Here is a 27839-nt window from a genome sequence, read left to right as displayed (position 1 = left end):
TATATTTATATGGAATTAATTAATTATCACAAGTTCCATCATACCTCACTTTCTTCCTTTCGGGAATAAGAAAATGGTGGACTTAGGAAAACTCGATTTTGTTACTGTCGACGTCTTAGGCATGTAATACCTATCATGGATTCCAACTTCCAAAAGAATTCATATAATTACATGGAAGATATTCGGAGAAACCTCGTAGGATGACTTGAGGTTCCTAATCCCTAATTGTATACTTTGATCTTGACTTAAAAACTCATTTGTACATTTTAGTCAGAACCAGAAATTTTCATGGTTTCTTACAGCTAACAGGTCGAACCAGAAGTTTTAGGCATGTATAACTAAGTAAATAAAAAGAGTTTTCATGAAGGTTGATAATGTGGACCCTCAATACTTAGCAAAACTCTAAAAGGGGGAGGCACCAAGTGCATTCGGAATCTAGCCACGAACCTCTAATGGTCATTTTAAATCCGATTTTTGGATTCCTACAGCTGATCGAACGTTCTTCTCAAGTTCGTCGAGCATTAGTTACAAGTCTATGCAACTCTCTATTCTTATGCTTGAGTCCTCTAATCTCTTGTCTAAGACTCTCCACCTCAATTGTTAATGATTCAACTTGGTGAGTTTGAGCAAGTAGACATTGGCACATGTTAGATACAGAACTCGTACAGTTAATACTAAAAGCCAAAAAGTCTTGAACATCTAATTCATCAAACCTTTTTTACAAGATCCTTTTATCTATGAGAGTGAGAAGGTTCATAACTACTTCTGTGACAGTTATATCATTCTTCATTATAAAGTCTCCAATCGTAAAAGGACCGTTGGAGGATAAGAAAGATCGGTGCCATATATTGTCCTAAATAGACACATGTGCATCTTCTGTAACACTTCTGTAACATTCAAATCAAAACAGCTAATGAAAGAAAAAGAAGTTAGAAAAATGGAAGTCTCAAAAATACAGCATAGTCAATTTTCATAGGTGAGCAATTTTTCGAGCATGCATTTTGGATACAATTAATGTCTTTATAAAAGGAGAGGCAACATGGCTACTTGCCCAAAAATCAAAAGGTCACCCCTCCTCGAATTTCAAAAGTCGAGATTTTCCTTAATAAAGTTCGACCATGGGCAACTCTGCTAAAATATCTCTGAAAAAGTTGAAACGTGTAAATTTTATGGTTCAAGCTACACTACTGTTGTTGACAAGTTTGGATGACATGGCCCCAACGAAGCTACTATTTGCTATTGGAAAAAACACTATATATGTCCACCTCTGTCCTCCATGACAAGACAAACCTGCAAAAATGCATAACTCCCCTTCCTTGCTGAGAATGCATTTTCAATCAAGCCTTTCAAAATACTCAACATTCCTTCAACTATATCTCTCAAAATGCCTAACTCATTCTTTAGCAAGAAAATATTTTTAATCAAATAGTTTTACATCAACATGAAATTCTTCTACTGTTTTTCTCTTTGAAAACATGTTTCATGAAAGAGTTTGTATGCAGTGGATAAGGGACTAATTAGGATGCTTCTTCATATTGAAAACATGCAGTGTGAATTAAATCAAGTAAAAGGCGAAATGCACATTACACTATCAACGTAAAAATTCATTCAAAACTTCCAGAGTGATGAAAGGGTAAAAGGAAACAACATTGCATGCCACAAAGCCTACTATATGAACAAAAGTAAGAAGAATGCATCAAGTTAAAAGATAATAAAACAATTTAATTTTCATTTTTATGTTTTTGAATCTGTCAAATTCATGCAAGTATTTCTTTGTTGTGGTCCTACTTCCTATGCTAAATTAATGCCCTTTTTCATTTGATGAAATTTTAAAAATTTGCTTCACAACGTTTTTCCTAACATTGTAGTTTTTTTTCAAGACAATTTAGACTCATTTGCATTTTATTTCAATCCTCCAAGTATTTGATAAGTGGCATACATGCCTTGGAAGAAATAAAATTTTATGAGATTTTAAGCAACACTTTCCTAAGATTGTAGCATGATTTATTACATAAGAGGTTGTGGGTGCTAATGTGCAGGTCTTAATCATCCCAATCCAGAGACAAATATTGAAAAAAAATGACATCAATTGCTATGTGTTAATTGTATGGTTTTCAGGTTGAAAACATGTTTCATGAATGAGTTGTATACAGTGGACAGTGCACTAATTAGGATGCTTCTTTAGGTTGAAAACATGCAGTGTGAATTAAATCAAGTAAAAGATGAAATGCACATCAGACTATCAACGTAAAAATACATTCGAAACTTCCAAATTGATGAAAAGGTAAAAAGAAGCAACAGTGCTTGTTATAAAGACTATTATTTCAACAAATGTAAGAAGAATGCATCTAGTTAAAAGATAAGAAAACAATCTCATTTTCATTTTCATTTTGTTCATCCATTATATTTTGTTGCAATCTTGAATGTTTATGACTAAGATAGGAATTTGAATCTATCGAATTCGTGCAAGTATTTTTCTGTTATGGTCCTACTTTTTCTGCTACATTAAGGACCTCTTTCATTTGGTGAAATTTTAAAAATTTAACATTTTCCCTAAACATTGTAGTTCTCTAGGATAATTTAGACTCATTAGCAGTTTATTTCAGTCTTCCAAGTACTTGATGCATGGTATACAAGTCTTGGAAGAAAGAAACTTCTGTGAGATTTTAAGCAACCATTTCCTCGAATTGCAGCATGCTTTGTTACATAAGAGGTAGGTGCTAATGTGCAGGTAGAAAACATGCAGTGTGAATTCAATCAAGTAAAGGCGAAATGCACATCAAACTGTCAACTTAAAAGTACATTCAAAACTTCCAAATTGGTGAAGGGTAAAAAGAAGCAACAGTGCATGCCACAAAGCCTAGTATTTGAACAAATGTAAGAACAATGCATCAAGTAAAAATATAAGGAAACAATCTTATTTTCATTTCCATTTTGTTCATCCATAATATTTTGCCGCAATATTGAATGATTACGTCTGAGATAGGAATTTGAATCTGTTGAATTCGTTGAAGTATTATTTTTTTTTTTTTTTCTAGTCTTACTTCTAGTGCTACTTTAAGGTCATTTTTCATTTTGTGAAATTTTAAAAATTTGCTTCACAACATTTTTCTTTGAACATTATAGTTCTCTGGGACAATTCATACTAATTTGCAGTTTATTTCAATTTTCCAAATACTTGATGCGTGACGTACATGCCTTGGAAGAAAGAAACTTTTTGAGATTTTAAGCAACATTTTCTTAGAATTGCAGTATACTTTATTATATAAGAGGTGGTGGATTCTAATGTGCAAGTCTTCATCATTTCTATCAAGAGACAAAATTTGATGAAAATTGACATTGATTACTGTGTGTTAATTGTATGGTTTTTAGGTTGAAAACATGCTTCATGAATGAGTTTGTATGCAGTGGATAGCAGACTAATTAGACCATCTCCAAAGAAGATGTCAAATATGCCAAATAGGATTAAAAGACATTCAAGTATTCTCCAATAGATATGTCATATATGATGTGGCATGTGAGTCATTTGACTCATTGCTTTCTAGCTGCCTTTTTTTTATAACAAACAAATGAGTCAAATATATTTAATTTAATTTTTTAATGCATGGGTCCCATTAACAACTAATAGAATACAAACTAAAACTAATTTTGATTATTTTTTAATAGTTAATATAACTCTACGCCCAATAAAATAAATATTTGACACATCCATTGGAAAAGAAGAAGATTTAGCACTTGTATTCAATTTGCCACATCAACCATCAAATAAAATTTTGATATACTATATTTGACATATTCTTTGGAGATGCTCTTAAGATGCTTCTTTAGGTTGAAAACATGTAATGTGAATTAAATCAAGTAAAAGATGAAATACACATCAGACCGTCAACGTAAAAATACATTCAAAACTTCCAAATTAATGAAAGGGTAAAAAGAAGCAACAGTGCATACTACAAAGCCTATTATTTGAACAAATGTAAGAAGAATGCATCAAGTTAAAAGATAAGAAAACAATCTTATTTTCATTTCCATTTTGTTCATCCATAATATTTTGTTGGAATTTTGAATGATTACGACTGAGATAGGAATTTGAATCTGTCAAATTCGTGCATGTATTTTTCTGTTATACTCCTATTTCCTATGCTACTTTAAGTCTTTTCTCATTTGGTGAAATTTTAAAAATTTGCTTCACAACATTTTTCCTAAATATTGTTGTCCTCCAGGAAAATTCAGACTTATTTGCAGTTTATTTCAATCTTCCAAGTACTTGATGTGTAGCATACATTCCTTGGAAGAAAGAGACTTTTATGAGATTTTAAACAACCATTTCCTAGGTTTGTAGCATGTTTTATTACATAAGAGGTGGTGGGTGCTAATGTGTAGTCTTAATCATCCCCATCTAGAGACAAAAGTTGACGGAAAATGACATCAATTGTTGTGTGCTAATTGCATACAAACTCATTCATAAAACATACTTTCAACTTGAAAACCATACAATTAACACACAGCAATTGATGTCATTTTTTGTCAGCTTTTGTCTCTGGATAAGGATGATTAAGACCTGCACATTAGCACCCACCACATCTTATGTAATAAAGCATGCTACAATCTTAGGATACGATTGCTTAAAATCTCATAAAAGTTTTTTTCTTCCAAGAAAAAGGTTGCCACACATCAAGTACTTGAAAGACTAAAATAAACTACAAATGAGTCTAATTGTCCTAGAGAACTACAATATTTTGGGAAAATGTATGAAGCTCCTAATCATGGATGAGTCACTGAAAAGTGATCATTTGAAAGACCATTCAAAGGCAAAGGTTGCGCACCACTTTTGTTGTGCAAGAGGCTGAAGTAGAAGGATCAACAATGAACCCATAGAAGTTCAAAAGGAAAAACTGAGCGGCTGACTAAGTAAATAAAGGACCAAAGTTTAATAATGGGAATCAACCCCAAGTAATAAGTGCATTTACATTCACACAATCACCTTACTTGTACTGATGGTCAAGAACTTCTAAGGAGAAAACATTTAATGCGTCAAAATTCTGGTAAACTCTACCTCAGTTTACGACAACTACAGAACAAGCACGGCTTCAACTATTATTCCGTCTCACCAATTTATATCATTCAAATGATGTACAAAACGGTAATCAAATCTTGACAATTACTAGTTAACTACTAAATGCTTTAACAAGTTAAAAGAAAGATGGTGCATTGATACCAGTCCCAAAAGGACAATTTATAGATATGGAAATTTTAATATGTTTCATGCCTAAAGAATGATAGACGTATAGGTTCTAATGGTTCAACACTTCAACTCCCCAGAAGTGGAGATTAAAATCCAAGCTTTGTAACACTCTAGAGGAGATTATGATCCACATTCTCTAAACAATTCATCTTATAAGAGATGATTTTCCTATAAGAGACAATGTAAGTCCCTGAAGAGGCAAGGATATCCAAAGCAATGAAATGCTTATAAACTATACATGCCTATGCACATGAGAATTGTGGGATCATGAATTAATGATAATCAATAATAATTCTGGTTTTACAGTAGTTACTAGATTCATTAATGAGTAGTGTTGATATTGAGTCACGTTCTTGTGTTAAACGTCAATGAAAAATTACTGGCCAAAATGGAAAGAGGCAATTCCATTACAATTTAGTAAGAACGTGGAGAAATGGACTCATATGATCGGTTTCTAGTTGAAAGCTAAAATAGTGATATACTCCAGTAAACATGATTTCGCATTTATGAAACGAGTTCACTTCATTTCATATGAATGGAGAGTTATATATGATACGAAGATTTATGAAATGATGGAAGCATATATCCATAAGCAATTCCATATAGTATGCATTAAAGCAAATTTCTCTATATAAATTTCAAAGGATAATGTATCATGAAGTGTAGAAAATTTTGAAGGATTCAAAAGCTAGCCCTGGAAGGGTAAAGCACAATTTATATACTCAACACCAATAGATAGTATAAATTGCCTTACTGAATACTTTTATTATGACATGGTTGCAACGTACTAAACCTTTTGCAAGGGTAGATAATATATTGGGACACTTGAAGAGACTAGAAAGATTATAAAGTATTGAAGGACAAATATTGTGTCGAACTACAAATAGAGCAACATGTCCACGTGGGCGCTATGTCATTAGTTAACGGAGATTCTGATAGAAAACTTAACGGATGTAGGAAAGTGTCCCAGAATTATAAGTTTAGGTGCCAGATTGAGACGAAAAAAAAAACTTGATTTATGAAATGTTGAAAACCAAGAAACTTCAGAGTAATAAACTAATATTAGCCCTAACTTTTTAATGCATGGTCCCATTGACAACATAGGGTGAAAACTAACTATGGGGCCCAATATATAAATAAAATAAAGATTTGACATATCCATTGAAAATGAAGAAGATTTAACATAGATATTCAATTGGCCTCACTAGCAATCAAATAAAATTTTGACATATTATATTTGACATCTTATTTGAACATGCTCTTAAATTTAATAACTTACTTCTAAATATGCAAAATTGTTATCTTATTAACAATGAACATATTTTGATTCCTATGGCAGCAATGTATAAACAAAGACGGAATAAGAAAAAAAAAAAAGGTATTTCTTCGTTTATCTTCTTTAGCTTTCACTATGCCTGATCTCATCGGATTCAAGACCTAGGAATTGCTGAAGCTATTTTCTGTTAAACAAAGCCAGGTTATATGGGGAGTCTGGTGTTGCAAGAGATGGTAGATAGGTGGTTCATGGGCAAGGGCGGATCCAACTTGGGGTAAGGTGGGTCATCCAAGCTTAGAAATCCTCCATGGAAGAGCTTGGGGCTGCCCTTTGAAAATCTGTGATGCTCTTGAAAGTTGCCCTTCAACTGCTTGACGAATTGCCTCTATGGGCACTGAGCATGGTAGTTGCTAGTCTTATGTCTTTGTATGCATTGCTATGGGCATCTTTCAATAGGCTCACTCGGCATATGTTGGCATGTTCGCCCAAAAGTTATTGACATCAGTCGACATGCTCAATCAGAAGTTGTTGATATCTGTCTTTGGGCGTGCAATATGACTTCGCAAACAACCTCATGCCTACCAAGGCTCGATGAATGCTAATTTGCATGTTAATCCATCCAAAAATTTTGCACCCCTATTCTTATTTCTCCCCCCAATAATATTTCCTAGATCCACCACTGATGGAGAGGATAAAGAGATTATGAAAAAATATATAAGGTTATTATTGTACTTTAACAAGTTTCATTAAACTGCTCTTCGCCTCTTTCGAATTCAATTTGCGCAGATGCTTTTGCACAGAAGCTTTTTCAAGTTACCTTCAAAGTAGCTTTTTCACACCACAACTTTTTCAAAAAGTAGAGGTTAGGTCACTTATCAAAGAAAAATACTAGAGATACCATCGTTTTAGACCATAATTTATAAATCAAATTACGTGACGGTTGATGGTTAGATTTTACTTTAATGATTTAAAAAAAAGAATTCAATCATCAATCGTCACATCATATAGTCTACAAGTATGGTCTCTTTAACATAGCTAAATACTTAATCAACTAAAACATTTTTATAAGGTAGGAAGCTCGCCCAGATAAGCAAATTATCCTAAACTCGGTAAGCACCGGCATTGGAGAATTCTTGAATATAGTAATACGAATCTGTACTTATAAACGCACTGGAATGATTTATACCGTGTTTGGCCAGGTTAGGACCAACAAATTTGGAGCTTTTCTTCTTCCTTTTCGTTTTATTTTTTTAATGAACAATTGGAACATGGAAATGGACTAATGGTCATGGCGGTGGAAAATTCCAGCCAAATGCTCCGTTTGCACTTGTTTCGTTGCTCTATATTAATCTTTTTTTTATTATTATTAGGAAGGAATATTCTAATTGTCTTCATATTATTACTTCTTCATTACAAGTCTGTTCATTTTGTTTTCATAATTAGGTTCTTTCAATATTTAAGTGGTATTGATGGGACCCTATCTATTTGGACCTCGGGAATGTGAGGAATTGATGAGAGTTGTCCAACGTCAGAAAGTTAAAGAGTCTTGCATAAACTTATTAAAAATTGGGTTAGTCTTTTATTACAAATACGTTTTAGGGTGGAACCCTACCTTTCTTAAGAGAACATACATTTTGGTGAATGATATGAAGTTGATTGTACTAGCCTTGAGTTTATTCCACCACCAACTCAATACTTTGAACTAGAAAGTTCAATCCGAGACAAACAAAAAAGCAAGAGACTTCTCTATCCCATGAAAGAATGACGAGGAATACGATGAATGAAAGTTTTTCTCGAGATTAATCCTTAACTAATAAACTTAGTGGTTGTATTAATTCCAAACCTTTGTATCTAGAAGTAAGATCTCTAGTGAACTGTATGGTAAAATGTTCACAGTTATACAGAAGCTAAAATGTGATTCATAGTTCGGTTCATGGCAGCTCATCTTGTCACCAATGGCATCGACATTGTAAACCCTAAAATACATATAATTAGGTCGGAAAAACAAGAACGTGAGATGGAAAATGTCGAGTGAGAACTGAAATACATATAATTAGGTTTCGATTTACATTTTATTAGAGTCACACAGACAGATGACACAAGAATAGTCACTAATTTCTCCATTGCTTCGAAAAAAGCAGACCAAATTGAGAAGCAACTCGTTTAGAATCAATATACCTTCTCTTGAACGTCATCATACATGTTTTAACATTTACAATCCTACTTTACAAGATTGACAGGGTGCAAATGAAGGAATCAGTGTAAGTACTCATTGCACTACTATTTTACCTCAGAGCAATTATTTGCGTCTACGGGTTCTTTCAAGCAGCTAGATATTGCCATCACTGCAGATTCAATCGCTCCATCTTCTCCCTATTCCATCCAGCAGGTACAATGATATTATTTTCTCAAGAAAATGTCGTGCATTGCAATGCAAACAACCACATAACAACTTCAGTTATCGAAAGAATAGGGCCCTAACTTCACCTTCTCTTTCCAGTAAAACATATTTCCATACTTCCCTGCCAAGCGGCTCCAAAAGCTGCGTGGAACATCTAGATCAACTGAAGCTCCCACGTTGAAGTTTAGTATATTGCCTGCTCAAAGAGATCAAGAGACACATTAATTAACCTAGGAAAGAAAAGCGTAAATATAACAGATCAGTGAGTATGTGTTCAATACCAAAGGTCGGATCAGCAACAAAGACAATAGTTCTATCATCCACTCGCCAGAAATCCTTAATCGCTAAACCTGCAAAAAGTTGGAAAACAAAACTGTAAAGGCCATGTAAATGTGATATTCTCAGACAATATCTCAAACATAATCTGATTTACGATTTGGCAACCTGATTTGTTAGACTGCATGACAAGAGAACACTTTCTCATGTCAATCCATATTTGAAACAAGAAAACAAAAGCAAACTACTCTGCTTGGTGAATGCCAAAGCCTTACAAAACGTTGAGCAAACCTGGTGTGTCAGGATAGTTCTGGGCAAGAACCCTCAGCTTGTATCCAGTATACTTCTCTATATCAGCAATCTCTTCGGCTAGTCTTTTCTCCTGGAAAAATTTTACCATACATAACATACTTGAGCTCAATTTAATTCTCTGATTTCATTCAAAAGGTTTTAAAAATAAAAATAAAAAATCCCATTTCCCAATATAACTTACATGCAAGTTTTCCATTTTTTCAACCCTAAAATCTAAGAAAAACAATTGAAAAACTGAAAGGGAAATTCTATTTGAATACATGTTTTGTATCTCTACATCCAACTTAAATTTTTAAGTGAAGTGACTTTTTCTACCCTATTTTACAATTACCGTCAAGGACAAGATGCAACTAAAATTAAATTTAAAATTTATCAATACACCCTCATCAACAGTAACCAAACCCTCACACAATCTCTTCAACCCACAGTCCATTCTCGCTAAAACCCTCACCGGCTCTACCTCCTATTAAAATAACGGAATAACGAACAGATTGTCCCAAGCCATACAAAATTCAACATGTAATAAAAATACTCCATAGCGAGGCAAGGGGTAAATGTGCAATAACAACAATTGAAGGCCTTATCCCACTAAGTGGAGTTGGCTATATAAATCCTAGAATGTCATTGCACTTGGTTTTGTGTCATGTCTTCTGTTAGATCCAAGTAGTCCAAGTTTTTTGTTAGAGTCTCTGTCCAGACCCAACTTACATAGGGACATTGATCAAGACCCAGCTTGTAGAGATTCGGATGTAACAATGGTTGAATTGAATGTATAAATTTGTCAAATTGGCAACAATGGTTTTATATGGATATGTTCTATATTGGCAAGACAGAATACCTAGTTAGTTAAGAACATTTAAACACACAAGAATTCAATGAACTCAAACTAACTACTCAGAACACTACTACATTCATGGTCATTGAATCCAGAACATAAGTGAGTCAACAAAAACCAAAGCATACAAACCGAAAACCGGAAACTTAAAGATATGAATTAGGACCTGGCCATCAGAGAGGAAGCCAGCTACATCAATTACAGGGCTAAACTCTTTGGGAAGCAATTCTGGTTTGTTCACTCCAACTTTTGCCTCTGCAATTCCTGCTCCTACACAAAGATAAATGGAGTTTTTACATTTCTGGTGTTCTATGTTATATTATATGCAATAGCAGAAAAGGATAACAAAAACATGGAAAAGCTTGCCTGACCTGAGAGAGAGAGTCCGAGAGTGAGAGCCCCTGAAAGCACTAAATTTAAAGACTTGGACCGGAAGTCCGAGACCCAGTTGTTGGAATTGGCTGTGGGCTTTTGGGTTGAAGGGAGATGACGAGACGACGTAGTGACAGTGATGGATGGTTTGAATGCAGGACGTGAGGTTGGGTGGGAAGTGGGCGACGGACATGGCGGATGGAGATATGCCATGGTTTCCTGGTTCTGGTCTGGCACCGTGGCAGCTGAAAAGGTTGTGGATAATGGGATGTTAATCTTTTTCTTTTATTTTTAGTGTAATTTTCACATGGAAGTGGCAAGTTCCTTTAATTTTGAATTTGGGTATGGTTTCAATGTTACATATGATTTAATATTACTGTTGGCTTGGCCGTTAGAATTAGTTTCTTTAACTATTTAGATCTTCTATTTTCACTAACGTAGCATTAAATGATATAGGAATGGATGAATGACTAATGTTTCATGTTAACGTCTCCTATAGTTCGTTTTGGTAATTATTTCGTCAAAATTGAGAATGACCTTACATTCTTAAAAGTCTCAATTCATTGTAAGTGGTCTTTTACCATAATGTGGAAATGTGTTGAGTCATTGCATGACGGCGTGGGTTCAAACCCTGTCGATGGCTAATCTAAATTCTAATATAACAAAATCTATCATTTGACAATTTTATTTTATTTTATTTTTATTTTTTACTAATTTACTAGAATTCCTAGTTATGTGAAATTAAACTTTGATGGGTCAGTTAGTTTGGATCATTCTACAACTGCTTTTGTTATTATTAAGAAATGAGGAGGGGCAACATGTTGGTGTTGGGGCATTGCACCTTAATGGCGCCACCATTTCGGTTGCGGAAGTTGTTGCTTTAAAGGAATGACTTTTGTTTGCTAGGTGCAAAGGTGTGAAGAAGCTGATGGTGTAAGGGGATTCTAAGCTTGTCATCCATGTGGTGCAAGATGTTTGGATGCCTCATTAGCATCTTAAACCTATCATAGAGGACATCAAAATGGTTGGCTTTAGAATTTCGGCATATCAATTGAAAGCATATTTATAAGGAGACTAATTTCATGGTGAACGCATTAGCTCATGTGAGCCTCAATGTTGCCAACCCACATTTTTGTCTTCTGATTTCGGCTATGAAAGCTTTTAATTTTAATTGTATAGGAAACAGTTATTTTAGAGGTTTTAAGCTTTAATAAATTTATTCTTCATAAAAAAATTAAAAAAAAAACTAATTGAACTAGTGAATGTAACATTTTTTTAACATAATATGCCCTCATAAGTTGGTCATATGCATTGAACCATGTGATGAATTAACGGAACCATGAAAATTTAGGGGCCTCAAAATCTATTTCAAGGTTCGAAGAGGAGTGAAATAACATCCAAAATTCATGGGGCATTACTTGTTTTTCATTTATTTATTTATTAATAATTTTGTCCACAAGATCACATGTGGTCTAATATCTTAGTGGATAGGATGTTGAATTTATACTCATACATCTCAGGTTTAAAACTCCTTCTTTCCAAAATAGCATAATAATTTCGATCCCTTCCTCTCCCATAATAGTAATAAATTGAAAAGAAAAAAAACAAATTTCTCGTCCACGAGATTGGAGCTGAAAAACAGCTTATTTAAATAAATTGGAGACTGAGAATAGCTAGACTAGTAGACGGGCTATATTCCAACGTCATATTTTACTTATTTTATGTGATTTGTAAGTGAATGCAATTATCCAAAATTTTATGGGTTTTTGCATATGATCCAATATCCTAATTAATAAAGTGTTGTGTTTCTACCATGCATCTCGAGTTCAAAACTCCTCTCCTCCTAAATTAATGTAATACTTTCAATGAAGTCATGGATTCCATAGAAAGGATTCAGAACTGCTTGGCAAGAAAATGAGAAAGCTCACAGCCTCAAGGTGAATAACCTAGCTCCACTAACCTTTGATAACAACCTTTGTAAAGCAAATCCCAGTCCCTTTTTTTTCTTTTCTTTTTTTGAGTACGACGATATATTTTTACACTAAGAGGAAGGGGGATGTTCGGCTAAGCCACACTAGGCAACCTAATTTGGTATCGAATTCGTCATCCACAAGATTTGAACTTAAGACCTCTCACCTACAAGTGAAGAGGAATACCACCAGACTGGAGTACTAAGTAGCAATCCCAGTCCCTTTTTACCAAGTGCATTTAATCTTAGGACCTAAGCTAGAGTACTTCAATGACACTCCAAGGACTTTTGTCCTTGGGGAAGTTAAGGGAGGGGTTCATTCCCTTAAACGTTAGGACAATAATCCTTTCTATTAGCACATTATGCAAACAGGACACCTGAGGTTAAGTGGCAATCTTCTCAATCAAAACACTATTAAGAACCCTTATAAGACTTACATTATTCACTTGTCCAGAAGAGAACGAAGCTGAATCCTGTAGTAACGCAGCTACGAGAGTTCTCCAAGCAAATCTCTAGCAGAAAAGTTCTCACATACCGTCTTAATCATGCAGCTAATTACCCAAAATAATGCTTTTCAACCTAAACAATTTTTCCCCCACCTACCAATTCACAAAATGTACCAAATAGCTTGCAATGTGCTAGCAATCAAGATAGTTTTGCATTAGCTTATGCAACTTTTATCCCGAAAAGGCCAGCATCATGTTTGAATAAGAATGACAAAATATGTTACGATGCTTGTCAGATATCATTACAAATGCAGAGATTCAAAGGAAATAATTTTTGCAAACCACTTTTCCGCACGCCCGTGTTTATTTATGTTCCTGGATTCCAAGGCTATAAAAAATAGGGGCGTGCATGGGGAGGAAATGGGCGTGCGGAAATCATTTTCAAACTCAATCACCTGCAGAAAAAATGATCACATCACACAACTCAATGGCATTAGCAATGATAAAGGATAAAATTCGGATTTAAGCACTCGATTCAATACATGATTACAATGAAGAGGCATAATAAAGCTTATAACCCTTCATGCTATGAGAGTTTCAGCTAAGTCGAATTCGAAACAAGAGCATGCCCATTTCAACATACAAGTAAAAACAGCTAAGGGAAGTAAACAGGCCAGTTGAAATAGTAGGACTCCCTGTGGTCCCTGTCCATGTACTCGTTCCACTGCAACAGCAGAAAAAAAAAAAAATTCCCTTAAATTATAGGGCTCCAAAAATTTCAAAACCCACAAAATTACCAATTGGGTTTCATAAAAATCGGTAGAAAGCTTCAAAATTTCAGCTTTTTTTTTTTCAACTTTTGGGACACAACCAACCAAACATACCTTAAATTTGTAGGGCTCCCCTTTCTTCATGGCCTTCTTCCAGTGGTACTGCTCAAACAGCATTGCTTTGTCATGCCAACTGCAACCATTTTTTCAAAATTAGGAAAAAAATAAATTCAGAAATTCAATAAACACAAAATTACAACCAAATCACAAACTGGATAATCGTCAAAACTCAAAAAACGGTGACATACTTGAACTGATTGGAGAGCTGCCACATGTAGGGATTGACCCAGGTGAGGGCTGAGAAGGCGGCGGACCCGATCCATATGTTCACAAATCGTTCCGGATCGGCGTGTGGGATCCCCGGGTCGCCTCTGTATGCGTTACCGAAGTACTTCTCCATTTCTCAGTCTCTCCGTTGCTCTCTGCGCTCTCTTATCCTCCACCTCCCATGAACACAATGAGCAGATATATATACTCTTGAGTTTTGATATTTGGGCCCTGACGGGTATAACAGGCCCGTACAAATCCCGAGCCCAAAACCCAAACATGGGCCCTGCTAATCTGTATTAATTATTAAAAGGGAAATATTATTAGCACTCCAAAAATCTCATTTTACACTCCTCACAAATGTATTTTTCTTTCCAAATATAAAAAGATTTGGAGTGTAGAATGAGATTTTTGGAGTGCTAATAACAATTCCCTATTAAAAAGGGGAGTTGGGATTTTGATTACAAACTCATGAGTCATGACAAAAGTTCTAGGGTACTTTAGAATACAGAATATTTCGGACTTTTGACTTGTAAGATTCTAGTTTTTGTGTGTTAAAATAAAAATCTAATAGTTTAAATGTTTGGAATATCAGATAATCTAGACCACCGTAAAAAAATCTTTACTCTTTACCCAATTTATTATAATGGACTACTTGAAAAACTACAGATCGAAAATCTGACGTGCAAATCTTTCGAATTGAATTACTACGGTTATTGACTCTACCGTTGAACTTTGAACAAGGGTTGACTTTTGTAATTGATGTGTTATTTGGATCCGATTTTACATTATCGTCCCGAGCAATCGAAGCCGTTGGTTGAGCATAGTTCTAGATCGGCGGATGGAAAGATAATTTTGTTATTAAAAGATAATATTATGGTTTTATCATAATAATTATCTTTTGGTAAAGAATTTTTTTTATATAAGATAAATGGGATGCAAACTATATCTCAAAGCTTTGAGACTCTTATCTGGTTAAGCAAACATTTGTGTGCAAATTAAATGTTGGTCAGATAGGACTATAAGGAGATATGGATGAGATTGAAGACTATTGCCGTGCAAAAGTTGGATATGCAATTCACATTGTATGTGTGGTTGCATCTGAACAGATATTATGGAAAAGAAAGTTTTATAGTTGCATTGGGAGTTTTAATGGGATAAAGCAAGGCATTGATAGGAGTTCTGACTATGATGTGATAAGCCTAGAAGGGTAGCAATTTGAAGGGTAGGCCTCTGACACGGGTCAGTTTTTGCTCCGCGAGTTTGAGTTGTAGCCGAACTCTGCAATATTATCAGACCTTGCCAAGCAGAAAATATGAATACTATAAATACAAGACTCAATGCAACATTCAAGGGACCTCCAATTCAACACACAACTGCACTGCGCAAACCTCTCAAACATCTTGATATTTTTTATTTTCTTTTTTTGCCAACACATCTTCAGTTTGGATAAACAGCACTGTGAAGGCAACCGGTGACATCTTCAGTTTGGATAAACAGCACTGTTGTCGTATAATCAGTCGTTCCCGGAGCACCTTTAATTTGGATAAACAGCACTGCGTCGAGGTCGACTGGCTATCTATCCAAGTCTCGGTTGAGAAGGATTTTCGAATCCTTATTGGCAGAGGTCATCTCATTAGCCTTTTTAGCGAAGCGAGGTGTTACCAGGTTACTACATTCGGCACCCTAAATTTGATATTGAACTTCGCAGAATTAGCAGCCTTGTCTTCAGGCTCTAGAACCCGAAGGCCAAGACGTGTTCGTTCCTCGACCGCAGTCACAAGATCAAGAAGTCAACGATGCGCTCAACACAAGATCAACAAATTTTACTTCTCGGCCGAGCTTGGCCGACGAGTTGGGACGCCCCGCATACAATTGAAGGACGTAGTTAGCTCATTAGTTACTCGGCCTGCGCGCCACGTAAGCTTTGTAATTTTTAGGGTCAACATGTGTACAACCTAGAATTATGTGTTTTATCACTAGAATTCTAAGAGCAGACTTGTAATTTGTTTAGGCAACGATTGTACTTAAGCACCTCAATCGTTGTGCTAGGGCATTGTAGCACGAACTCCAACTTTAATAAATGTGTTATTGGTTATTACTCCAAAAATTATCATGCTTGTATATTTAGTGGACATGGCATGGATTTACAAAATGTGTTTTTTTTTATTAATTATTGCTTTTAAATTCAATCATTGTTCTATTTGTATGAAATGTGGTTTGCTATAAATATTTGAAATGTCTGTGAAATGTGAGGGCTATTAGAGGACCGTTAACCCATTGTCATGAGAATTATGACATAGAACTCGTATCCTGTCTAGTTCCATGAAGCTGTTCCGAACTAGGTTCCTAGAATTCTACTCGGTTATGTTGAGTGGTCACAAACAATGTTTTGCTTGGGTTCCATTGAGTGGTCCGAAATTCCTCTTTCTAGACGGTTTCGTTGAGTAGTTTGGAATTGTGTTATGTTTGAATTCTGTTGAGTGGTCCAAATCCCGCTTCGTACTTGATTTCGTTAAGTTGGTCTGGAACCCTCCTCCGCTTAGATCCTGTTAAGTGGTCCAAAATTTCATTTCCTACTCGGTTTCGTTGAGTGGTCCAGAACTTTATCTTCGCTGGATTACATTGAGTGGTCCAGAAGTCCTTTTCTATTTCTGTTCCATTGAGTGGTATGGAACCCTATCTTCCTTGGATTTTGTTGGTCTAGAATGCGAAAATTTCGGAGTTATAGGCTTCGGCTAAACTATGTTGCTCTAACCCTAGTTTTCAACATATTTATGAAATGGACGTTTGGGTCACTCATTTAGAATTTTCATTGAATAGTTGATGTTTTTATGATTGGTATTTATATGCTGAGATCGATGGACTTGTTTTATGGTTATCACATACGTTGGATTACTTCACTCACACAAGCTTTGCAGCTTATCCGGGTTGTTGCTTTGCCAGGTGCACCATTCTCACGGTATATGAGGCGATTGTGCAGGTGACAGGGTATAGTAGGTACGGGGTACTTCCAGGGTAGCAGTGAAAAGTTCAGAGAACTTGGAGTGACTATGCCTTCATATCTTCCTTGCATTCCTTTTGCCCTAGTGAGGGTTATGAGCTTTTGTTGTACAATTGTTATAAATTTTGGGGTAGAGACACCACCAACTTACTTTACTGTGAATTTAAATATCTATATTCTTTTGTGTATTTTGTTTGTCTTTCCTTGCACTTGTACCCCTAAACGATACGCGTTGATTCTAGACATATTTCAGGATTGGGACGTGAAATAAATTTCAAGGACTTGTAACGTGGTTGATATCTACGAGTACCATGCTAATGAAGAGCCGTTGTATGCAGAGGCAACTTGAGGATGAGTTGTTCTTTTTTTTCTTTTTTTCAAGTGGAGGGAACTGATTCAGCGTAGCCATCTTGATTAGGAATTATTTATTTACTGGCAATAAGATATAATTTAGTTTGTCTTTTTTCTGTGTTGTTTATGTTTTCCCCGAAAGAATTAGGAGACGATCCTATATAAAGCCTAGTTGTTCTCTGCTGTATTTAGCAAATTTCAGATTATATCAATTGAACTTCGTATTTTATTTAATCTTGTGGATTCCAGAAATCCTATTGTTGGTGTGTTTTAAGTTTGAGACACTAGGATATGGTTGATATGTGATTCAATATTTTAGTAGATTAGGATGTTTTTCTAGTTAGAAAATCTCTTCATCTTTAACTTATTATAATAGTTTTGAACTCTCTTCTCCCTATTAATAATAATAAATTAAAAGAAAAAAAAATATTTTGTCGTGTTACTTTTCAATCCACAACATTTCGAGTTCAAACAATCTCCCCTCCCCTTTACATAGTTTTTTTTTATTTTTTATTTTTATGTTTTTAATATGACTCAGTCCACTATATTTCAAGTTCATATAACTCTCATTCTCTTAATATACACTAGCATTTGTCTACACACTTTGTGTGTATAAACACATTTTTTTAGAAAATGAGAAGGAGAGAGGGAGAGAGAGAGAACGTGAGGGGGAGTGGGAGGTTTTTGTTTTTTTTTTGTTTTTAAATATTGGAGGTATTTTAATATTACTTGTAGATGAGGTTTCAGTAAAAAACAGTAAAATTTGGACCTATAAAATTACATTTTTGCCCATCATTTTTTTTGTTTGATAGAAGATTAATTTGTCTTTTCACTATCTTTCGGTTGACAAAAAAGTTCTGTTAACTAGTAGAGATTATAGTGGGACTCTTAACATTACTCAGAGCAAGAGTAGTAATATCATTAACAAAAATATAATAATAAATCATCCTAACCCCCTCAGCAGAAGGCCCATCCATATTCCAAGCCCACCAAAAGGCCCATATAGGGCCTCCGAGTTTGGTGAAATCTCTATAAAGGTAAACCCAAACCCCCCGTTCTCATCATCGACCTCCCTCGCCTTCTTCTCTCTCTTTGTTTCCCCAAATCTCCTTCCCTTTTGAATTTTGATGCCAATTTTGCTGTAGGGTCTTACCAGAAATTTATCGAATTTCAATTTTTTTTTCTTTTAAAAAATTCTTAAATTCCCTCCATATTCCGAACCTTCTTCCTTCTCACAAACCCTAACCGTACCCAATTTCCCTTCCTTCCTCGAGGGTTTGCGATGTTTCTCAAAATCTGAATTCGAACTCTGCAATTTGGCTTCTGATTCGTGTTCCGGAGTCTTCAATTTGCAGAAAGACTCCGAGAAATGCGTCTCTTTCACTTCAATTTTTGAATATCTTTGAGCTTTGCGTTCTGGGTTTTTTCTAGGGTTTCTGAGTGTCCAGCTCGATTTTTCTTTCCCCCCTTGTATGTTTCTGTTTGACTGCCGAGAAAACGAGGGAAAGGGAGGGGAAATTCGTGGGTTCTTGCCGGAATGCGCTCACGGGTCGATTAATATGAGAGTTGAAGAAAAAGCTGAGTGATATGAGGGTTTGAATATGAGCCATGGAGATGTGGACAGTAGCAGCAGAGTGAATCAACCCAGTAGTAATGTACCGAGGAGAGCAGGAGGAGGAGGAGCCGATGAGTTTGGCCGGGCAGTGTCGATAGTTGCGGTGGCGCAGATATGCGAGAGCGTTGGGTTTCAGAGCTTCAAAGAGTCTGCGATGGACGCCATGGCAGATATTGCCATCCGATACCTCCGTGACTTAGGGAAGATGTCGAGTTTTTACGCCAATTTGGCAGGCAGAACCGAGTCCAATGTGTTTGATATTATTAGGGCGCTGGAGGATTTGGAGTCATCGCAAGGGTTTTTGGGTGCGGCGGAGGTGGGTCATTGTCTTGCAGAGTCCGGGATTGTAAGAGGCATTGTGGAGTATGTAGGTTCGGCTGAGGAGATCCCGTTTGCACAGCCGTTGCCTCGGTTTCCAGTGATCAAGCAACGAAAATTGATCCCGAATTTTGAGCAGCTTGGGGAGGCACCGCCAAGTAAGCATTTGCCCAATTGGTTGCCGGCTTTCCCTGATCCACACACTTACATTCAAACACCAATGTGGAATGAGAGGAAGACTGATCCTCGAGAAGATAAGATCGAGCAGGCTCGGCAGAGGAGGAAGGCTGAGAGGTCTCTGTTGAGTCTGCAGCAGAGGTTATTGTGCAATGGAGAGGCTTCTAGTTCAGGAGGAGCCTCTGCAGCAGTGGCATTGGCTGGTGGCAACGGCGGTAATGATGGAAAGGGATTGTTATTATTACAGGGGAATGAGACTGATCAAAGTAATCCATTCCTTGAACCCCCAATCCAGCCGGGGGAGAAAGATGCATCAGTATCCCAAGTGGTTTTGCCATCCCGGTTTTCGGATGAATTGGCAAAAGGGAACGACAATGATGGTTCTTCCCTTTTGGATGCGTTTGCGCCCGCCATTGAAGCAGTGAAAAGCGGAGCATGGATGGATGGAGACGACGAAAGGAGGCAGCTTCTTCCTGAAACCAGACCTGCAGTGAATTTCAAGTTGAGAAGCGGGAAGAAGTTTTTGGGGCAATCTTCGGATCTGAGCCTGCAAAAGAAGGGTTCCGGAAGACCGGCATATTGGTTCGGGCGAGAGGAGGAGAGGGATGACAAGAAGAGGAGAGCAGAGTTTATTCTTAGACAGTCGATGGAAAACCCACAGGAACTCACTCAGTTGTAGATTAATTTGACTGACTGGTTTTCTAGGGATTTTAGAAGTGGGGCTTTTGTGTACTTCGTTGTTCTACAAGTAGAGTCTGGCTGTTAGTAGTCCCACTCTCACATATTTTTTTGTTAGAGGTAATGTAAATGTATTTTTTTTCCTTTCAATTTCCATGCTTTCTTGTGAACCAATTTTTCTAGGTTGAAGTTGTTTTTTGGGGTTTTTTCACCACCATTTGATATTTGTATTGACACATTGAATTCTAATATTGATTTGATCATGTAGAAATCATGTGCTCCTCCATGGTCTTCAACTTTTATTTCCTTATTTCCTTTTTGGGTAGTCATTTAAAGTAAAGAAAAATGGAAAGCGGTTTTCCCACGCCTCTTTTCTCGCCACGTACGTATAAGGATAAATTGAGGTGAGGCGAAGGAGAAAAGAGATGTCTGAAAATTACTTCCCATGCTGCTTTTAAATTGGAAATTCAAAGACAACACTTGATTTTCCTATGACTGGTGTCCCTTTATAGATTCAAATGAGCAACAACTTGCTTGCAAGAGGTTCACCGTTACTGTGGCGCATTATTGTATTGCGACATCACGTGACAGTAAACCACTTCCACATAAGTTGCTAAGTCATCTGTCATTGAACTCCAGTTTGAGAAGCAGGCATAGCTACTTCGAGGTGATGGGCCCCCAAACAAATCTCATTGGAATTATAATTAGAAAGCTGGGAAATCTCCAAGTTGAAATTATTTTAAAGGACTTGCCGAGGCAACGAGAAAGTCGGCAGGTATCTGTCTTTGGTAGGGGGCTACAGATGTTGAGAGAAAATACAAAAGCACAGTCCAAGACAACTATAAAATGTAAAGAAACATATGCCAACTGATCTGCCAAATGCTGCCATTCTACCCTTTTAAAGGCCAAGAAAGAAACTGAAATCGGTCCCAGTTTTGCTTGATTGAAAAGACCTCAGTGTTTGAACTTCAAATCCATCTCCACAGGTAACACTCTGGCCCGATGGTTGAAAATCATAAAGTCAAGGTTGTCTGGTAGAGAAACAATCCTGCAGTCCAAAATAAACGAATGTCAAACATCTGATCAAACATCTTGCATATAGCATTTCCAATGTCAAACTAGCTATCACTCCACAACTCTGAACACAACTCTGAAGTTCCAGTGCTGAAACCGTGGAATAAATAGCAACTGAGATATTTCATTCACACAGTTTTCTCTTGCAAAGTTTATGCCTAAAAAGCGCAAACATAGCTGGTTCTTTCCATGTTGAAGAGTACGCATTTGTTATCCACTCATCTCTATGAATATGCATCAAGGATTAGCCCTCAGTCTTACTGATGCATTAAAAGTTATTTATGCAAGGAAAATGAACTTGATAACTGATGGGAGACAAATTAAGGTCAACCACATCTTCAAGTAACCTTACACTATCTGGCCATGCAAAGAGGGTTACAATATATTTCCCAATTACTAAACAAACCCAGATAGTTTACAAGTGAAGCCCAATATCAGGCTCATTCGTATGTTGCCTTTAACTATTATCTTTTATAAGAGAGTCAGAAAAAATAGTTGCCCAAAATTATTAAGGGCAGCTTCTATATGCATTACATTGATGATCATCTTATATTAAAGAAAGTTAAAGGCTATATTGCACTCGCCCTTTTTTTGTCTCTAAACTCAAGATTTTAATCCCTACGTTTTGTATCTCTTTACAAACTTCGCTCCCTTTATCCCACTACTCTCACATCCCATTTTTATCTCGATAATAAGTTTTTTTGTTATGTGGTCGACTTTTTTTTCAGATAACTCCCATTTGCATATTTGCAACATGGTTCACCAATAACAACAGGGAACATGTCAGTGCATTCCCATTTGAATAGCATTCAACTTCTCAGTTAACTAAGAATGTGAAACTATGTACTGAATCGCCAAAAAACTGCAGAATATTCTCTCTTACTTTACAATAAATTTAAAGAAAGAAAGTTCCGTTTTCAATCTGTAAGGGAGCTTTGCTCCACAATCTTCAGAAGGACATGTGAACAACAGCTAATAACCTTATCCATAAGCCCCACTACAAGGAGATATACAAATTCCACTCTTAGCCTATGTTGGGTTTATCGATAATCGAGAAAGCAAAGAACTACCCTCTGCGCTTGAAGAAATGGATGTCAACCTCCAAATCTGTCCAAGTTGGTGGAAGAAGATAATACATGGACAAAATTTTGAGTTGGCATCCATTTTTTCATTCAACACACATTCTCTTTATTTCAATCCAATCGGCCTTTGTCTTTCCATTATCCTATTATTGGTGAAAATATAAAAGAAAAGGATTTAACTCCAGGGTTTTCTTCTCAAAGTCTATCTTCCAATTAAGTTAAGATTTAATAAAGTTCCCAAAGTATTAACATATTCTGTTTATTTCACCTTAACCAATCACAAGGGAATATTCAAAGTTCCCGTAATTTTCTTTATGGTCTCTATTTTCTCAATCTGACTATAATCAAACCAGTGTATTAAAAGCGTGAGGCGTGGGCGAGGCATCCGAGGGATAGCTCGGCCTAGGCGTGAGGCATGACGCGAAGCCTTACAGGACCTAAATTTTTTAATACATACACTGAGCATACACATATATTATATTTAAAAAAAAAAGATTATTAACCAATAATCATCCTGAGCACACACATATATTATATTATATTATATATATATATATATATAAAATAGGGGATGAAAAACACAATGAGCACACATATAACAATGCACGCATACAGCACACACATCCATTATATAAAAAATAAAAATCAGAAAAAAAAGGCAGAGAGACGATAGTGCAAGGAAGAGGTATGAGGTAGTTAAAACCCTACCCAAAATTTGGGTTTGGGAGTTAAAAAATAAAAATAAAAATAAAAATAAAAAAATAAATAAAAAAATAAAAAGCCCTGAGGCTCTCCTTCCGCCACCTAAGTGGCTCCGGCAAAGCCTTACGCCCACTCCCTCAAGCCCAGCCTCAGAGGGCACCTAGGTGCGCCCTGAGGCGAGTCTTTTAAAACATTGAATCAAACATAAATTTTGAAATTGTTGACGTCTTCTTTCGATCCAGTCCTTGCCAAATCACAAATTCGCAAACATGATATTCTAGACCATATTATATGCAAAGTGCATAAGCATAACATAATGACTACAGTTTACTTCAACTTTCAATTCAATCGAAAATAAGTCCAATCACACCTTGAACTCAAATCTAAGTCATATGTTGAACAGAATAAAACGCATAAACATACCGATTCTCTTCAGAATGGGGATGAATCGAAAGAAACGTGCCCGGGACAGTAAGTGCCGCCCACATACAGAACGCTAACCCTAGAAGCAATTCAACCACCACCTGCATCCCCAACAAATCCTTTTAGACAAATAAGCACCTAAAACACAATCAGAACAATTTTCAGAATTTGTCTTTGCTAAATCTTACAGTCAATGGAGGTCCTGGAAACTCTTCCTCCATAATCTTCAACAATCCTCTGTCTGCAATCAAATCAATCAACCAGTCCAATTTCAATCACACAAAAACCCTAAAAAAAATTTACTCAACTACTGCAAATCGATCTATAAATACATATATACACACACATATAGACATATAGATATACAGAAGATTAGGGCTTACATTGAACGGTTGAATAAGCGGCATGAGAGAGAATTACAACGCCTAAGATGCCAACAACGAAGCCCAAACTCATCGCCATTTTGGCTGCGATCTCGAGCAGGCTAGAACTCCGGTATCGGCCCTAAACGACGTCGTTAACGATGCAAGCACGAATTGTCGTTTGGCTCTTCTTCTCCAGTCCACACTGAGAGCTTCTTCCCCGTTTTGCTTCGCTTTGTAGAAGCTGCGAATTAATACTTGGGAAACTACATGCCGTCTTATGAATCAGTTCTTACCACGAACCGTTTCATTCTTTACGACACGTCGTTTATCTCTTTTCATGCAACCCTCTCTCCTCCCAACTACCGGGCCCAATTTTGAAAGGACCGAACTAGCCCTGAGTTTAAAAGAGACAGGCCGGGCCGGGTTCACGGGTCCTTTGGGGTTGTTTTTTTATTTTTGAATAAAAAAAAAAAACTTAAAATTTGCACATATTCATTCCCAACATAGATTCACTACCAGTGCAGTATGCAGATTTTTCAGTTTGCACAAATTCACATCCAATCCAAACATTACAAAGAACGCCATGTCTAATGCAGTAACCTTTTTTTTCATATGAACAAGGTTGAGCCTGTAATTCTCTATAAGAGTTACAAAATGCGTTACAAACACAGAAAACAGGATAAATTATCTAATTCCACTATAGATTCACATGCGCATTCTTCAATCTGTCATTAAGGTTCTATTGTATGATGAATCCCTCGTCTTCTGGGACAAAGTATGACATGCCCCGACCCCGAGGTCCTAGGGACATCGAGATGGTCACGTGTTGGCCGACACCCGAAGGGTGACGAAAGCCATTTAATTTAAACGAAAACTGAGAAATAAGCTAAAATACGCAATAGGGCTAATTATACAAATAAACGTTCAAATTCTAAGTATTGAAATTAGGTAATTACACAACACGTCTAGAGCATAAGTCTACCACAGAGTACAAGCAGAAACTAAGATAAAGAAGTGCTATTACGATAGATGGCGAAACGGAGCGAATATAACACAATATCACTAGTAGGGGAATGCCTCGTAGCTCAGATCGTATTCCTCGTTCATAGGTCCTGAAGGGGGCGCAAAACAAACATGAGTAGACCAAGTGTGTATATATATATATATATAATATAATAAAACAGTTATCAACGTACTAACCCCCAGGTTTTATGAAAACACAAATATAATGATAAATATAGGTTTTCCGAAACCTAGCATGCTGTGCAATGCCTCAAATCATAATTTGCATAAAAAAAATAAACACTAGTGAATGTCCGATAACTCTTCAGGCCCCATGCCGGCTTCCCGTCTCTGAGCAGACAGTCAGAGGAAAATACACTTCAGGCCCCATGCTGGCTCCCCATCCCTGTGCTAAATAGCCAGAGGAAACACACTCCAGGCCCTATGCCAACACCAAACCGTTACCCAGGACGGACCGGATCTATCCCTACGTCCCGTAGACGAAAGGACCACTAGGTAAGTACAAAACCATTTAACATACATATATTGAAAATCAACTTCATAGTATAAAGTCATCCATCATCTATATTATAAAGAAGTGTTCTAAACATGTTCTACATATCATATCATCATCCATCAGATATTCTATAAGAACATGGGTTATAGGAAAAATAGTAGTAATTCAAACTAGCCTCAGTAAGCATGTTATCTCAAAACGTTTCGTAAAACATAATTGTGAAATCATGCTTTTCTATGTATGCATTTCTACTATCAAAACATGTATTTTTAGAAGAGGTCCACTCACCGTACACCGTTGGTGCAAGCTTTACCAAACAGGAATAACGAAATCACTGCTAAGAATCGCATCGCACCTAAACACACAATTGGTACTTTCAGTCAAACTCTACTCAAACGATCGAATTTGGGAAAACGGACATCGGAAACGGGTTTAGAACGTCAAAATTAGCCTAGGAGGGGTCCCGCACAAATACCCAAAAAGTCAACCCCGAGGTCAAAGTCAACGTTGACCGTTGACGGGTCAAAGTCAAAAGTCAAAGCTGACCGTTGACCCAGTCAACGGTCAACGGTTCATGGGTCAACCCGTCAGAGTCAACCCGGGTCAACCCGGTTTAGGGTTTGGGTATTGGATCCGGGTTTGGGCTTTAGGGTTTGGGTTAGGAAAAATGGGTTTAGGTTTTAGGTGGGCTGGGTTTGGGTTTTAAACCACACGGCCCAAAGGCCCAAATAGAAAGGGTTTTGGGTTTGCTAAACACGGCCCTAAGGCCTTTGGGTCTTAACGAAAAAAGAAAAATAAAAATAAAAACGAAAGGGTTAGGGTTTTGGGCTGAAAACCAAAACAGGCCTAAGGCCCGTGGGGGGGAGAGGGGAGACGGCCTGAAGGCCTCGTGTGAACCGGAGGAGGACACCGGAGCTTCCACAACTCAGGCCAACTTCAAACGTGCAAACGGGACCCCGATCTAGGTACCAAAATGAAGCACTAGACGGGAAGAGTATTTTTATACCTTTGGTTCGCCGTAAAACGGCATGTGGTGGTCAGAAAATCCCTCGGCAACCATGAAACTAGCCGGAGATGGGTGTGCCTTCACCCGTGCCAAATTCACTCCAAAACCTTGGAAATAATGAGCCCACACTTAGTAAAACACATCCAGGCAACGACTAATATGAATAAAAGGGAAGAGACAAAGCTTACCCAACCGGAAAAACAATAAAACTCACCGGAGGTGCTCGGTTCCTAAGTTCTCCCGGTGACGAGAGCAAGGGAGAGAGAGAGATGAAGTTTGATGGCAATGATGGTGACTGTCTCCCTGAGCTGGTGCAACTATGGGTGCGTGTGCACTGTCACGGTGTAGGAGAGGGAGATAAATGGGAGGGTTTCGAAAGAGGGAAGAAAGAGTGCAGACAAAAAAAGAAAAAGAAGAAAAAAGAAAGAAAGGAAAGTCACGGCAGGTGGGGGGACAAAAAGAGAAAAGAGAGGTGAGTTGGGGTACTGCCATGTGGCAGCTTAGGGATAGGGTCAAATCTAAATTTCCAGATCTTGATGGGTGAAAAATTAAGGACTAAAGTGATAATTCTATAAATTTTTAGGGAGAATTACATAATTACACTTATAAGTAGGGGCGGGTGTCACAAAGTAAGAGGAGAAGCCTACTTATCCTAGTGTATCAAACAAGGAAAACATTGGTAAAGCATTTGCAGAACTCGAACTCCTATTGCATTTACCAACAAAAAAAAGAATCCTATTGCATAATCGCAAGACAATAGAGAGTGCCATTATAAACTGTTGCCCACAAGCACTCAAGGGAATTTACATAATGGAAGTGCAAAGTGCTAACGCAAGGCAATAAACACAGTGATCTAGCTCCTTTCCCTATATTGTAATAGTAATTATATTGCTTCTTTCCAAGTAAAAGAAGCAAGTAGCTCTTAAATACAAGTTGTTTTTTCACCCTGGAAATTTTCCATATAGGAGCTGATCATGTAAAAGCATGAACCACAAGAAACTATTCCCCACCCCAAGAACAAATTTTGTTGTTTCAATTTCACAATTAACTTAGAGTAAAACAAATGCTTCCAGCAAATTTTTCGCTTCAGTTAAACCCCACATCATATAAAGGATGATATCATGAACAAAACACCACCTTCTGTTAAGTAATTGTAAATAGAAACTACAGAATACATAGAACGAATACGCGGAGCTGTTTGAAAAATAACCAAAATCATAAACCGTAATTGCGAATCGAACAATATCAACAAACCACAATTTCATCTATTATCCATGTACTATAACAACGACACTA

General features: G+C 36.9%; 4 protein-coding genes across 5 annotated transcripts; 1 reads left to right on the top strand and 3 right to left on the bottom strand.

Annotated features, from left to right (window-relative positions):
* Window positions 1-8615: 8615 nt before the first annotated feature.
* LOC137745652 (thylakoid lumenal 15.0 kDa protein 2, chloroplastic) lies at window positions 8616-11027 on the bottom strand. 2 transcript variants are annotated; one of them, XM_068485644.1, is made up of 6 exons: window positions 10717-11027; window positions 10512-10609; window positions 9490-9580; window positions 9204-9272; window positions 9009-9118; window positions 8616-8894 (listed from the first exon to the last, which is right to left on the bottom strand). In XM_068485644.1, exons 1-6 carry the CDS (start codon window positions 10928-10930, stop codon window positions 8802-8804), a joined length of 675 nt encoding a protein of 224 aa, XP_068341745.1. In that variant the 5' UTR covers window positions 10931-11027; the 3' UTR covers window positions 8616-8801. The 2 variants fall into 2 exon arrangements, with proteins under 2 accessions (XP_068341745.1, XP_068341744.1); XM_068485643.1 differs by having other exon boundaries at window positions 10512-10615; window positions 10717-11021.
* Window positions 11028-13629: 2602 nt separating this feature from the next.
* LOC137745445 (uncharacterized) lies at window positions 13630-14410 on the bottom strand. The gene is made up of 3 exons (XM_068485409.1): window positions 14211-14410; window positions 14017-14095; window positions 13630-13856 (listed from the first exon to the last, which is right to left on the bottom strand). The coding sequence occupies exons 1-3, from the start codon at window positions 14360-14362 to the stop codon at window positions 13788-13790; spliced, it is 300 nt and encodes a 99-aa protein (XP_068341510.1). The 5' UTR covers window positions 14363-14410; the 3' UTR covers window positions 13630-13787.
* Window positions 14411-19053: 4643 nt separating this feature from the next.
* On the top strand, window positions 19054-20528 carry LOC137744960 (transcription initiation factor TFIID subunit 8-like). Its single transcript, XM_068484789.1, has one exon. It carries the CDS (start codon window positions 19186-19188, stop codon window positions 20371-20373), a length of 1188 nt encoding a protein of 395 aa, XP_068340890.1. The 5' UTR covers window positions 19054-19185; the 3' UTR covers window positions 20374-20528.
* Window positions 20529-21089: 561 nt separating this feature from the next.
* LOC137744961 (membrane magnesium transporter-like) lies at window positions 21090-24265 on the bottom strand. Its single transcript, XM_068484790.1, has 4 exons — window positions 24037-24265; window positions 23842-23894; window positions 23654-23754; window positions 21090-21420 (listed from the first exon to the last, which is right to left on the bottom strand). Exons 1-4 carry the CDS (start codon window positions 24113-24115, stop codon window positions 21327-21329), a joined length of 327 nt encoding a protein of 108 aa, XP_068340891.1. The 5' UTR covers window positions 24116-24265; the 3' UTR covers window positions 21090-21326.
* Between the last annotated feature and the right edge of the window lie 3574 nt (window positions 24266-27839).

Source organism: Pyrus communis, chromosome 9, assembly GCF_963583255.1.
Source record: "Pyrus communis chromosome 9, drPyrComm1.1, whole genome shotgun sequence".
In the NCBI taxonomy this organism is placed as follows: domain Eukaryota; kingdom Viridiplantae; phylum Streptophyta; class Magnoliopsida; order Rosales; family Rosaceae; genus Pyrus; species Pyrus communis.
The sequence above is the reverse complement of the archived record's forward strand: the minus strand, read 5'-3'. Positions and strand labels throughout refer to the sequence as shown.

Bases quoted from the DNA above. Each gene is read 5' to 3' on its own strand.
- LOC137745652 (XM_068485643.1), bottom strand. From the start codon at position 10,930: ATGGCATATCTCCATCCGCCATGTCCGTCGCCCACTTCCCACCCAACC. The intron at 9,273-9,489 runs GTTTGCTCAACG...AACTTTTTGCAG, and splicing joins GAACTATCCTGACACACCAG to GTTTAGCGATTAAGGATTTC. The intron at 9,119-9,203 runs GTATTGAACACA...CTCTTTGAGCAG, and splicing joins TGTTGCTGATCCGACCTTTG to GCAATATACTAAACTTCAAC.
- LOC137745445 (XM_068485409.1), bottom strand. From the start codon at position 14,362: ATGGAGAAGTACTTCGGTAACGCATACAGAGGCGACCCGGGGATCCCA. The intron at 14,096-14,210 runs GTATGTCACCGT...AAATGGTTGCAG, and splicing joins CAGCTCTCCAATCAGTTCAA to TTGGCATGACAAAGCAATGC. The intron at 13,857-14,016 runs GTATGTTTGGTT...CTGCTGTTGCAG, and splicing joins GGGAGCCCTACAAATTTAAG to TGGAACGAGTACATGGACAG.
- LOC137744960 (XM_068484789.1), top strand. From the start codon at position 19,186: ATGAGCCATGGAGATGTGGACAGTAGCAGCAGAGTGAATCAACCCAGT.
- LOC137744961 (XM_068484790.1), bottom strand. From the start codon at position 24,115: ATGGCGATGAGTTTGGGCTTCGTTGTTGGCATCTTAGGCGTTGTAATT. The intron at 23,755-23,841 runs GTAAGATTTAGC...TTGGGGATGCAG, and splicing joins TTCCAGGACCTCCATTGACT to GTGGTGGTTGAATTGCTTCT. The intron at 21,421-23,653 runs GTATGTTTATGC...TTTGGACTGCAG, and splicing joins CCCCATTCTGAAGAGAATCG to GATTGTTTCTCTACCAGACA.